This window comes from Eptesicus fuscus, chromosome 10 (assembly GCF_027574615.1).
Source record: "Eptesicus fuscus isolate TK198812 chromosome 10, DD_ASM_mEF_20220401, whole genome shotgun sequence".
NCBI classification, from domain to species: domain Eukaryota; kingdom Metazoa; phylum Chordata; class Mammalia; order Chiroptera; family Vespertilionidae; genus Eptesicus; species Eptesicus fuscus.
In genome coordinates, this window is record NC_072482.1 from 37,559,361 (window position 1) to 37,574,071 (window position 14,711).

General features: G+C 41.8%; 1 protein-coding gene across 1 annotated transcript in view; it reads left to right on the forward strand.

Moving 5' to 3' along the window:
* MEI4 (meiotic double-stranded break formation protein 4) overlaps nucleotides 1-14,711 on the forward strand; it is a 119,667-nt gene continuing 104,956 nt past the window's right edge. The window contains exon 1 of the mRNA XM_054722458.1: nucleotides 1-307. Within this exon, the coding sequence (XP_054578433.1) occupies nucleotides 1-307 (307 nt within the window). The remainder of the gene's footprint in view (nucleotides 308-14,711) is intronic.

Sequence of the window (14,711 nt, forward strand, 5' to 3'; positions counted from 1 at the left end):
ATGAAATGCAGTGCAAACGTTAAAAGGCACTTCTATAACTTTTTTTCTTATTGCCCCATAGGGACAGAAGCCAGGACGGATCACCAAGTATGGTATCTGAGAACTGCAAAGCTGGCTCTTGCCTTGGCGATTATCCGCTCAAAACCAGCAGACAGGAGCAGCAGAGAATACACAGAGCACCTTGCGAGGGTAGTGTCTGGGCAGGAGTCGGAGTGGAGATCTAAAGTTGAAACCTTGGAAGCTGAAGTTCTGCAGTTGCGTCAAAAACTTCTTCTGAGCAAGATTTGTTCCGGATTGTTTAAGAGTGGTGAGTATGAAATTACCTTTTGTTAATATAGCCATCTGTTTTATTTCAGTTTCACAATTATTTAGAAATTGTTTAGTTTCCTGAAACTAGACTTCTTCTTGGCCTGTAAAGATTTTTTACTTCTAGTCATTTATTAAAACTTTATTGTTACTTCCTAATGAATGGGCTACATTAAGCAGTGGAATGAATTTAGAGAATGAAAATAGATATGAAGGCAACTATGTTTTAAGGCTTACAGATAAATTAATTTTAAAATCACATTGTTCAAACTTATTGGTATATGCATTTTATGCTGCTTTGATATTACATATTATTTGTGTATTTTATATCGCTTTTATATTAAATAATTCATCTAGCAATCATATGTCAAGTACCAGCTGTGGACCAGGCATGCAGTGGGTGATGAGGACCCAAAACCTATAAGAGGAGGTGGTGTCCTTACCACTAGGTTCCTACTATTCTAGCAGGAAAATAGATCTATAAATAATTAACCCATTTGTGATAAATGGGATAATAGAGGTACTAACCAAGTGCAGAGGGGAAGCTATTCATTCTTCCTGGTTTCTAGAAGGTCTCCCAGGTCTGGCTACTAGTCATGAGATGGTCCTGAGGCAGTAGCAGGAACAAAGGCAGAGCAGTGGAAAACACCGTCCCATTCAGGATACTGCCAGCTACACTTCACAGTGACCAAACACCATCAGGTAGTGATGTAATGGGGGAGAAGTATGCTTGTAGGATAAAAGGTTATGTTCAGATTTGTCTGAGTATAATCTGACCCTGAATATACAGGGATTACCTAGAAGGAAGGTGGAAGTATGTTTCTAAAATTCAAAGGGGATGAGAGGGAAGAGAGGTGAGTTGGGACCAGGATCAGAAGAGCCTTGAATATCAGCCTAGAGACTATTTTACTGTATATCCTATCAGTAAGTCGACCATACAATTTATGATCTTGGTAGGACCCTTATGAGAGAGAAAGGAAGGGACTATTAATAATTGTACTAGGGCAACAGGCAAAAACCAGGACTCACTTGAAGAAACTAGAACATGTGGTCACCCCCTTCATCAGGAGCCATGGAACTCCTTCGATGCAGAGGGTTGACCCTAATATTGGGATTGGGAAACATAATACTGGTGATTTAAAAACAAAACAAAAAAAGTAAATTAGATCATGTTACTCCTTTGTGGAAAACCCTTCTCTGTATCCAGTCCACTTCACGTTATATACAGACTTGTGGCCATTGCTGGGGATGCTGTGGGTGACTTCACCTATATTCACCTCTCCCACCTTCTCTCATACACCCCCCTTGTCAACTCTGTGCCAGCCACCGGGTCCTCCTTCCAGCCCTCGGAGGCTCTTCTCGCCTTGGCCTTCGTTATGCTCTTCTCTGTGACTCTCTTTGTGGCTGGTCTCTTCCCTTCCTAGAGGTCTGGTTCTAAATGACACCCCCTAAGTGTGTCCTAAGTGTATACTCTATATACACAATAACCCCCCGCAATTATTCTTTTAAGCAGACACTCCCTATGGACTATTTATTTGTTTACTTAGTTGCTGCCATAGTCTGTTTGTTTATTTAGGCTCTCCTAATCGAGAGCCTAAATTCACTGAGAAGTGTAGGTCTTCTTTTTTAAAAAAAATATATTTTTAATTGGTTTCAGAGAGGAAGGGGGTTGGAGAGAGATAGAAACATCAATGATGAGAGAGAATCATTGATCGGCTGCCTCCTGCACGCCCCCCACGGGGACTGAACCTGCAACCTGGGCATGTGCCCTGACTGGGAATTGAACTTGACTGGTTCATAGGTTGATGCTCAACCACTGAGCCACACCAGTCGGGCATGTGTAGGTCTTTAATTTGATAAGCATGCTCTACTAATGCCCACCCCACAGCCTAACCCACAGAAGTTGCTCAATAAATATTTGTCAGATGGAAGTGGAGCATAGAGGATGTTTTGACTGTAGTTGTGATTGGAGGCAAGGAGACAAGTTTTAAAGGCATTTACCAAAGCCACCATGAAGAATGATGAGTGTACTAGATCTATGATAGTGAGAACTAAAGGAAGTCAGACAAATGTGAATGATTTCAGAGAGCGGTTAAGGGAGATGGAGGCATTTAGGGTAATGGAGGTTTCTAATCCTGATATTGAATTGATTATGACACTTTGAATCCAGGTAGTGAACACAGAAATAAGTTTGTAGAATAAAAGGTTGAGTGCAGATTTGTCTGACTGTAACCTGATCCTGATTATATGGGAATTATCTGGAAGGAAGGTGCAAGCATGGCCCTAAAATTCAAAGGGCATGCACGGGCTGGAAATGGAGACATAAACTTAAGATTCATATACATTAAGCAATAGTTAAAGGTATAGCTGTAGATGAGACTCAAGGGGAGAACAGAGCTGGGGGGGAATTTGGGTTCCAACATTCCAGGGGTTGGCAGAGGAAAAGGATCCATGAAAAAGAACGTGACTGTCACATTAGGAGTATGCAAGTGTAGTGCACACATGATTGCTACGGGAGATAGGTACTCACTAACTTTAGTTTGGGGGATTGTCAGGGAAGCTCACTATCCTAATATCCAGATGTTAATAAATAGTGTTATGTGATTTATAGCCACATTTTAGTCTTTCTAGAGTCTTTCTAGGTAATGGTACCCAGCGAATGCCAAACAATCACTTTTCTCAATTTTCTCTGTAAAGTTATGATTGACACAATGCACACATATGAAATTTTTCAGTAATCTTAAAGTGTGACTATCATAAACATCTGTGATATCAAAACTGCTGTGGTCTATTATAACCCTGACATAGTAACATGTATTTTTTGTTTGGAATAAGAGTGTCCCTAACAGTGAGAGCCCAGGTGATAACTTGTTCTTACACTGAAAACTTTCACTTACAACGCATGTGAGAGAAATTTTTAAATATCATATAATTAAAATCAATTTTACTCAGCAGGAGTTGCAGGTAAAGCGTTTTACCGCAGATGTTTGGAAGTAATCTATCTCTCCATCTGTTAGCTTAAACTTGAAAAATAAGGAATAAATGGATTGATTCAGATAAATAGAGTTACTCTTAAAGGGGAAAGAAAAAACCTTAAGGGGATAAAGTGGATTGATAGGAAAATAAAGGAGAAACACAGATGTTACTTCAAGATATATAATTTGAAAGGCTGACATACCTTGCTGTAAGAAAACTTCGTACCTAAAAATCAAAACGATGTTATAGATGTATTTATAATATTAATATTTCTTTCTGGAATTTTCAAGGTTGCTTTATATATGCAACTCTTCTGGAGTGTTTAGACAGCAGGCCCTCAATAAATGTTGAAACTAATACTTGACTACCCATCGAAGTATTAACTACCCATCAAAGCAACTGAGAAACCCAGAATGAAATAAAGCAGAGCTGAAATGTCCAAGTAAACAAATAAGGAAGTATGATATAATTTTAAAGTATTTTAGGAACTCAGCTATTTAATTTCTTTTTCTACAGCTTCTTAAAGAGAAATATATTTTTAAATATTATTTATTAAGGGACTAAACTATACATAGAAGGGATAAATAGAACTTGCTGAGAATTATGCCACATTTTTATTTTACTTAAATGCTCCTTAATAGTGGGAAGAAAGAAGGAAAGAAGGAAGGAGAAAGGGAGGGAGAGAGAAAGAGAGAGAGAAAGGGAAGGAGGAAGGCAGGAAGGGAGAAAGGATCAAAGAAGCCCAGATACCCAGTGACATTCCTCAGAACCCTCGTGGTGATGCATGGCAGACATGGTAAGTTGTCTACTAGTATATCTAGCTTTTTTCTTCCTTACTAAAGAACTCCCAATTTTCTTTTGGCAGAAGTGTGCTCATGCCCAGTGAGTTAACCCATGAACACCTTCGACTTGTTTTGCCAATATTGTTCTAAGGTTGGGCAGCAGCCATTGAAAGGTAAAAAGCAGTCTTATGAGCTTATTTCTTAATTTTAATTATTTTATTTTATTGATTTTAGAGAGAGGAAGGGAGAGGGAGAAAGAGAAAGAGAGAGAGACAGGGAGACAGAAACTTCGATCAACTGCCTCGTGCAAGCCCCCTACCTGGGAATAAGCCCACAACTTGGGCATGAGCTCTAAATGGGAATCGAACCAGCAACCTTGTGGGTGCACGGGATAACGCCCAACTATCTGAGCCCAAAACAGCCAGGGCAGTTTTATGAGCTTTTGATAAATATTTGTTTCTTTGGTTAAAAAGACTGAGGTTCCTGAAAGAGAGCGATTAATTTTTTTTTTTTTATCCTCAGTCACCCTTTTTCCTGTATGAAGCACTGCCACATGAAGACATCATGCCTGGAACTGTGGTAGCCATTTTGCAACTGGAGGCAATATTAAAACTAGAGGCCCAGTCCACGAAATTGTCCCTCAGCCTGACCTGCACCCTCTTGCAATCTGGGACCACTGGCTCCTAACTGCTTGCCTGCCTGCCTAATCACCTCTAACCACTCTGCTTGCCTGCCTCATCACCCCTAACCACTCGTCTGCCTGCCTGATCACCTCTAACCCCTCTGCCTGCCAGGTCACCCCTAACCCCTCTGCCTGCCTGCCTGATTCCTCTAACTACTTGCCTGCCTGCCTGATCACCCCTAACCACTCTGCCTGCCTGCCTGATTGCCCCTAACCACCCTGCCTGCCTGCCTGATCGCCCCTAATTACTCTGCCTGCCTGATTGCCCCTAACCACTTTGCCTGCCTGCCTGATTGCCCCTAACTGCCTCTTCCTTGGCCCCCGCCACCGCAGCTTCATCCAGAAGGACTTCTGGAATGATGTCTGGAAGGTCATTTGGCTGTCCAGTCTAATTAGCATATTATGCTTTTTTTTATTATAGATTAATGCCAACATGCTAAGGATGGTGAAATAGTAGGTTAAGAAGAACCTGGGTCCTTCTTGATATTGCTGAGAGGTCAAAGCAACTCTAGGCTTACTTTATAAGGAATTTTTAGAAAGGTCAACAATGGTTTAAGGCATTGTTATCCATGTATTCCCTTCCTTGTATCTGAGCACATCCTAATTTATAGAGCAGGAGGGTAGGGGGGGCAGGGGGTCATGAATAAATTAGAGCAACACTAATTTTTATCCCAAGAATCTTCTTGATCTACAGTGGAGAAAATTAAAGAGAAAAACTATGTTCTTTAATCTATTACAATTTCTTAAAGATGGCTTCATGATGTTGGCAACCATTTCATCTAGGACTGAGTAGGTGGGTGTGTGAGACCCAGAGCGTAGAGATAGGCCAGGGATGTGTTAGTGACTCTTATTCAGTGTTGACTAGGGATTTAAGGTGCAGGGTGTCAGGAGCAGTGCCTTGTTGAGAGTGTGTGTGTGTGTGTGTGTGTGTGTGTGTGTGTGTGTGTGTGTGTCAGAGGGGAGGGGGGAGGCAGGCAAGGGGAATCTGGAGTTTGCTATTATACTTGTATAGTAATTTGGCATTCACAGGAGGGAAGTAGATGGATGAAGTGTCAGATATGTGCTTTTCCCCTTACAATGTTATGTACTCAGTGTGTCTTTAGAAATGATAGATAGGCTACTGGAGGAGTAACTGGCTAGAGTAAAGAGAAAGTACAAGAAATTCAAATTAAATTAAGTCATTGCTTTATTTGTGAAGCTCATTGAATACAGAAAGTGTGTGGAGGTTGTGTGCAGAGCAGTACAATTAGTTTAGGATGAATTTAGTTCATCTAAGATTAGGGTCCTATGAAACAACCCATCCAACCAGATAGCTTTGGGAGTATTCCTACCCTTCTAGCTGAAAATGCTTAGGGTTGTTCACCCCCTCCCTTGCTGTCCCCTTTGAGTGCTTTATATCCTGAACACTGAGTCCTCAGTGTCCCATTGCCCTCCCTAGACCCAGCTTCTTGGCTTATGTGAGTTTGGATTTAAGAAAAGGTTTTAGCTACACTGGTGTTGACCAAGGGTCAGAACAGTGGCTGGATTTAACAGCTGCCCATGTGCACCTCATCAGACCCAGCATGGACCTTGTCTTTCTCTCCTGATGGTTACTTTTCTGGTCCAGGCCACTCAGCCTCTGCCCCATCTCTTTGTTCTCACCTTGTCCCAGATCATGTACTGGGGAGACGTGGCAAATAATTGCCTTAACAGTTCAGCATTTATATGTTGGAGCACTCACAGTTTTACAGATGCTGAAAGAGCTTGGAAAATGAATGAATAAGCATTTCCATCTTAGTTTTCACATAGGTCTTCTAATATAAATTGTCAAATATAATGATAGACATTTACTTAAAATTGCAGTTGATTTAAAACATACATGCATAATGTACATAAACATCCGAGAATGTGCCCTTAATTTAATATTGGTTCTAATGAAAGGCTCCCAAATAAAATAGAAACAGGCTTATAGATGCATAGAACAGACTGATGGTTGACATAGGGGAGAGGCAGTAGTGAAAAAGGTGAAATGAAAAAAAATAAAATAAAGGAAAAGAAAAGGTAGAGTGATTAAAAAGTACAAATTGGAAGTTACAAAATAGTCATGGGGATGTAAAGTACAGTATAGGGAGTATAGTCAGTAACATTGTAATAATTGTGGATAGTGCCAGGTATGCTTGAAATATTGGGGAGATATCTTTGTAAAGTATATGATTATCTAGCAACTGTGAAGCACACCTGAAACTAATCCTATCTAATAAAAGAGTAATATGCAAATTGACCATACCTCCTCTACACCCACAAGCCAATCAGGAGAGAGTATGCAAATTAATCCAACCAAGATGGCTGTGGCCACGGAGCGAGCAGGAGGCTTGGGTTTCCCCGGTAGTGGAGGAAGCCAAGCTTTCCACACACTCTGGCCAGCCTAGGCCTCCACTCAAGGCTACAAAGTTTCAATTATAGAAGATAAATAAATACCAACAAAAATGGTTGCGGCCATGGAGCAAGCAGGAGACTTGGCTCCGCTCAAGGCTACAAAGTTTCAATTATAGAAGATAAATAAATCCCAGATACCAGGGCCTCCGCTTGAGTCGCTGGGGGGCGTAGCCAGCCTGCAAACCACAACAGGCCCCTCGCCCAGGCCGCCCAACGCCCCAAGGGAACCCCCACCCTGATCCAAGACACCCTTCAGGGCAAACCAGCTGGCCCCCACCCATTCACCAGGCCTCTATCCTATCTAATAAAAGAGTAATATGCAAATTGACCATCACTCCAACACACAAGATGGCTGCCCCCATGTGGTCAAAGATTGCTGCCCCCATGTGGACACAAGATGGCCACCACAAGATGGCCAGCAGGGGAGGGCAGTTGGGAGGGACTAGGCCTGTAAGGGAGGGCAGTTGAGGGTGATCAAGCCTGCAGGGGAGGGCAGTTAGGTGTGACCAGCCCGGCAGAGGTGGGAAGTTGGGGGTGACCAGGACTGCAGGGAAAGGCAGTTGTTGGGGATGAGGCCTGCAGGGGAGAGCAGTGGGGGGGAACAGGCCTGCAGGGAGGGCAGTTAGGGGTGACCAGGCCTGCAGGGGAGGGCAGCTAGGGGTTACCAGGCCTGCAGGGGAGGGCAGTTAGGGGCAAACAGGCTGGCAGGGGAGCAGTTAGGCATCAATCAGACTGGCAGGGAGTGGTTAGGGGGTGATCAGGCTGGCAGGCAGAAGCGGTTAGGGGCAATCAGGAAAGCAGGCAGGTGAGCAGTTGGGAGCCAGCAGTCCTGGATTGTGAGAGGGGTCCCAGATTGGAGAGGGTGCAGGCTGGGCTGAGGGACACACAACCCTGTTCACAAATTTCGTGCACCAGGCCTCTAGTACAAAATAATATTGAATGTCAACTGTAATTGAAACTAAAATTAAAAAGAGGAAAGGCTCTAAAATAATTTAAATTACATATGTAATTATACATTAGATATGTTTTATGCATTATATAAAACTAGAGGCTTGGTGCATGAAATTCATGCACGGGGGCGGGGGATATCCCTCAGCCCAACTTACACCCTCTCCAATTTGGGACCCCTCTCACAATCTAGGACTGCTGGCTCCCAACTGCTCGCCTGCCTGCCTGCCTGATTGCCCCTAACTGCCCTCCCCTGCTGGCCTGGACTCCCCCAACTGCCCTCTTCTGCTGGCCAGGTCACCCCTAACTGCCCTTCCCTGCAGGTCTGATCGCCCCCAACTGCCCTCTCTTGCAGGCCTGGTCCCTTCCAACTGCCCTCCCTGGCTGGCCATCTTGTGGTGGCCATCTTGTGTCCACATGGGGGCAGCCATCTTTGACCACATGGGGGCGGCCATCTTGTGTGTTGGAGTGATGGTCAATTTGAATATTACTCTTTTATTAGATAGGATGTGAATTATTCTTTTGAAATTGGAGATCAATATACAAAGAAATTAAAGTTAAAAAACTCAGAATATTTTTAAAAGGCTTTACTAGTGACAAGGCAATAATTTAGAAATGTAAACATCGTGGTTATTATAACAAGAGCTGACTCTGGTAAGGAGTGGTGTGTGGAGATAGAGCATAAGAAGGGCCAGACAAGCACCGGAGTAGGTGCTGGGCCCAAAGGAATCCAGGAGCTTCAGAGGCTGGGCCTAGGTGAGGACAGGCACGCATCCCGCGGTATACAGTGTTCCAGTGGGAATCATCAGTCCTCCCAGTCTCTTCCCTGTACCAGGCTCTGAATCTCACTGCATGGTACAGCCGTCTTCCTTGCCTGGCTGGGTTCCAGGAAAGTATTTATTTTGAATGCCTGGGGAACCCCTTGGTGGGTTTGACTTTACTTTCTGTGTATCTCTGGATTCTCTCTCCTTCCCTCCATCCTTACTTCCTCTCCCCTTCCTCATAAGCACCCATGTGTCCCATGATAGAGGATTCAGAATATGTCTGTGCAGTTATATGAGACAGCCCCCTCTCCACCCTTTTTTTGTTTTGTTTTGCAGGGAAACCATCCTTTTTGTTATATTGATCTCAAGTAATTTAAAAGACATCTTGTAAGGAAATTTTTGGATAGGAAATGCAATATGCTGTATACCAGAAATCAGTAGAAAACCTTACATTCTTATTAAATTATGCTTTTATACCAATCTTTACGGAGTAACATAACTAAAAACTAAATATGCTGCTATAAATTAATGCTAGCATGTTATAAACAATAAAACAAAACACATTTACTCATAAAGTTTTTTATCATGCACTTGGATCTGTGAACACACATACTTGCATTATATTCTGGGTTGTACTGAGAGCTAAACTATCTAACCTGATGTAAAGTGAATGAATGAATTCCTAAATGGAATATAGAGACCAGGCACATTCATCAGTAACAGTGGTACAAAATCGGCAGTGCTGGGGAGTGAACCTCTGTGGAGGGAGATCCAATGTGTGGGACCCATATGGGTTCTTCTGTGGTTTGTGAGATAGCACTCATTACAAGGACAGGCATTTTCTTACACTGCAGGTAAATGGTGGCCTTGTCAGTTGAATCTCCTGTTTTGGAAAACATGTGGATTTTAAAATTTAAATTGCTCAGAAGCATTTCTTAGAGTTAGTGAGGCAATGAAACACATCAGAGAGTGCCTCCACTGTGGGACATGTGTGCTATGCAGGAGACACAGGTGGTGAGCTGCTCTCAGCCACCCAGCAAACCCGTTGTTTCCACAGCATCAGTTACTGTATGGTAAGCATATGATAATTTTTCTTGTTTTTGGTCTCTCACGTTTCTCTTAGGGTCAGACAGAAATATTGCCTGTGTGTCTCTAATACATTTAGACTATGTCTGCCAAGTTTTGTGCTTTGAAATGAACAAGAAAAAGATTGTTTCCAGAGAAAGCTGGTTCTTATGCTTTCAAGATCCTAGCTCTAAAAATTCCTCATTACTCTTTTAATTAGTAAGTCACATGAAGAACAGACAGGGTTGCTTTTGTGCCCTCCCTCAGTGCTTGATTCAGTGTGATCTTTCACAGGGTAGTTCTTCAAAGATGTTTCTCAGCTTGATATTCAAATTACCATCTCCGATTAGGTTTGTAAATATTTATAGTGTAAATAAATTTTACAAGCTCAAGTGGGATTGTCTATGCAAAATGTACCGTTATGTAATACATACATTTTACATCAGTTTGATGTAGCCACTTGCTGAAAAAGTAACTGGTAACAATTTAAAAAATGCTTCCTATCCTATGAACTATTGCAGAATTTTGGCATCTTTCCCTCCTTCCTTTATTATTCTAATAACAGATACCTTTCCCCCTGGAATTTAGTATAATTTGTTCATTCTTTCTGGTAAAATAATATTTTTGATAGAATGACCTTATTCTTTGACCCTTTCATAACAAATTAGATGGCACTTTGCATATTTTAATACCTAATTTTGCTAATAATTGTGCCTTTAATAACTCAAGTTATTTCTGCCTGTGTATTTTATAAAGTATTTATCCTCATCTGATTATTTTTTATCCTGTGAACTGCAAGGCGTCTCATCATATCTGTAATTTCCAAGCAGCAGTCAATCCAAAGTAGGACAAGTCCATGCTGGTGGGCTGCTTTGTGTGGCTGCGCAGCTCTCTGATGCCTGAGGAGCTGGGCCCAGAGAAGCACGGGCCTCGGTGATCTGTTCTTTCCTGGTCCCTCTGAAACTTCTCTTAAATAAGTGCCTTGTCCATGCACAGACAGCTGCGGAGGTGAGCACAGTGATGACAAACTTAGCTGCTCACTTGCTTTTTAACAGAAAATGTGGCTATATGTGAGTCTTTTGTACCTGTGTGAAAAAGAGAAGTACCATTAATCAAATTTGCAACTTAAAATTAAGTGTATTTTTACATTTAAACCACTTTCTGAAAGGTTTTGCCTCTGCAGTGTTGGTAGACACAGGCTAAGCTCCTGGCAGTGGCCTTGATGCTGTCTGTGTGTCAGAATCACTGGGAAGCTGTTAAAAATCCTGACACCTAACTTGCACCCCAGACCAATTGTGTCAGAATCTTAGGAGGTTGGGCAGAGGCATCGCTATTTTTTCATAATCCCTAGGTTATTCTAAAATACAGCTAGGATTGAGGAACATTGGTTAGAGGTAGACTTTTATTTTCTACTAGAGGCCGAGTGCATGAAAATTGTGCACTCGGGGTGGGAGGTGGGGGAGGGTCCCTCAGCTCGGCCTGCGCCCTCTCGCAAGTCTGGGAGCCCTTGGGGGATGTCTGACTGATGGCTTAGGCCTGCCCCTCTCCCCTCTCCACCCCCCCACCCCCCGGGGAGCGGGCCTAAGCCATCAGTCAGACATCCTTAATGCCACTGCACTTGCCAGTTGTGAGCCCAGCTCAGGGCTTCTGGCTGAGCAGTGCTCCCCCTGTGGAAGTGCACTGACCACCAGGGGGCAGCTCCTGCATTGAGTGTCTGCCCCCTGGTGGTCAGTGCGCGTCATAGCGACCAGTCGTTCTGTCATTCGGTTGATATGCATATTAGCCTTTTATTATATAGGATGTTCAACTCAAATGCCTTCATTAACAGCTTTCATTACTAATCCCACTTAAAACTATCAGAGTATTTAGTATACTGTAGTTTTTTATTGGAAAGTAGAAAACAATAATTGGCCCTTTTGTGGGGGTACATCTGACTGTAGATTTAGTCTACACTAATTTACTTCAGTCTGAAATTTGGGATCATGGATGACTCTGTGGGCAGCTGTGGGGAGGGCTGTGCAGTTGTCTATGTGCATGTTTGGATGTGCTGGCAGCATAGCTGGTTTGGACTTTGGTCTTTGGTGGATCTCAAGCTTCTTTGTGTAAATTGTAAACAACTATAAAATGAAAACTGGCACTTTTTCCAACCTCCTTTTTCATTCTGTAAGGATAAATAATAGTAGTAGACAGCTTCTTCCAGCCTCCAAAGCAATATCTGAAATGTATTCTCGTTTTTAAAATTAGAGAAAACTTGCATTTCTGCTCTTCTTTCAGTTATTTTTAATAATATTTTTATTGACTTTAGAGAGGAATGAGAGAGAGAGAGAGAGAGAGAGAGAGAGAAGAGAGAGAGAGAGAAACATCGATCGGTTGCCTCCCACATATGCCCTGACTGGGGATTGAACCCGCAGCCTGGGTATATGCCCAGAGCAGGAATCAAACCTGCCACCTCATAATGTATGGGACCATGCTCCAACCAACTGAGTCACAAGGGCCAGGGCTCTTGTGTCAGTTTTACTTGTTTGTTATAGTATATAGCTTAGTGATTAATTTGTGGCATGCTTTTCAAATGCATCTTTTTATGTTATTGCTCTACTTACTATACTATTTAGGGTCTTTGAGTTATTCAGCAGCCCATGATAAGTTAAAATGCCTCTTTAGAGAGAAGCCAGTATCATTCCTCCCTTTCATTTACATGTTGCAGATGGTTTCCCATATTAGATGGCTATGAAATCTTATTGGCAATACTTTGGTATATTTTTGAGAAATCCTATAACAATTGATGTAGAGACATTCTCTATTGCATGGTTTATAAGTAAGTCTTTAAATGAGAGGGTACTAACATATATACACACACAACTAATAGTGCTTTAGGTAAAATTACACTAAAACCATTGTTGCAACATGATCTTAATTCATGGATTCTGATTTTAATTCTGTTGACTTTATCAAGAATTCTCAGCTATTAAAATTACTTAGTATATTAGCTTTTAGGTAGTTCTGTAAGTTATTTTCCCTCCAACTAACTAAAATTTCCTATATTTACTGGAGATTAGTAGACGCTCAGGTTTTATGGCATGAATATTATGAACCTGTATGTTTACCAGAAGACATCTTGGAAATTGTAAATAGACATGATGTGATTGTAACATCCATTATGACAGCATGTTTGAATGAGGAAAAGGATAATGCCTAGAGCATCATGCTCAATATAAAACATTTTTCTACGCTGATGAGTGGTCATCATCAAGGTCTAGCACCCAGGAGTTGTTCAGTGATTAATTTAAGAATGAACATGCATAAATGAATGAAGAAAGAACCAACAAAGGGAGAGGAGGTATTATTGAAGGGGGAAAGGGTTGCTGAGGACATATTTTAAACACAGACTTTTTATTGGAAAGAGCATGGATTTTGGAGTTAAATGAATCTGGGCTGAATCTCAGACCTACCCATATGTGCTAAGCTTTTTTCTTTACATCCCAGGAGAATCACTTTCCTCCTCTGTAAAGTAAGGATAAAGTGGAGGAGGAGGAGGAAGTTAACAGGCAGTGGTGAGGTTTAATGGGGAATACGTGGCACCGAGCTTCCTGACACATAGATAAAAATAAATAAATAAAGACTAGTTGCCTTCCTCCTCGGCCTTGATATTCTGATGGAAATTGTCATTGAACCTTGGGTTTTTGTTTTGTTTTTGTTTAGTTCTATCTTTCAAAGTCCTCGATCTAGCTGTTTTAGCAGCTTATATAGGTGGGAAAGGGAAGAACGAAGGTTTAAGGGTTTGTGTATTTTGCTTTCCAGTAGTAAAACTGAATGATTGGCATCACTGCCACATTCTCAGTTTTAGTTCAGTAACAAAAGTACAAGGTCCTCAGTGTGTTGCAGGCCTGGCCATCTGAGTGGGAATTTAGCTGTCATCCTGTTTAATTACTTTGGGAGTTACATTAATGGAACTTGATTTTCATTCTGTACTCTGTTTCATAAAAAGTTCTAATCTGAGTTCTAGTCTTTTGCTCTGATTTCCCAATTATATAATTTTCAGTGTCCTTATCCTTCCACAGAAAGCCCTATGATTTCCCTCTCTTCTATAAGATACCATTCTCCTATTTCAGGAGTTCCCTGTAGGTTATCTGCCACTCGTTTGCTTCTGCAATTTTCCTCACAATTAAGAGCATGTTTTAAACAGTGGATAGCTTTCTGTTGTCTAGGGACAGATTACATTCAAGTCCCTTCCAATTGTGAACCCAGACTTTCTTTCCAGACCTGCATCCTACTCTACACACCTCTGCATTCCCTGTGTTCCAGTTACACCTTCTGCGAGCCATTGCCCATGCCCCTTGCCTCTTGTTCATGCTCTTTCCTGATATGAAAGACCTCCCTAATGAAAGCTTTGTGAGCCCTTGACACTCATATTACATGAAATCTTTCCTGATTTTTCGTAGTTTGAACTAACTTCTTTGTACTCTTGGAGCATATCATCTGCACCTGTGCTTGACACTAATGCCTCTTGACCTATTATAGAGCTAGTTATTGGCCTTTTCCTTAGTTCTTTGATGATAGGAGGCCATACCTCATTTACCATTTGAGTCCCTTTAGCCCTTTCCCCAGTGCCTTTATGTTGTAGCATTGCATACATATAAGCTCTGTGAAATCGTCTATTCTGGCAAGGCAAAATCCATTTTGTTTGGCTTATTTTCTCTGAAAAATGTGTGCTCATTTTATTTTTTAATGGTAAGAGATTATGCTGCTCTTTTTGGTCAAGTTTATTTAATTTCC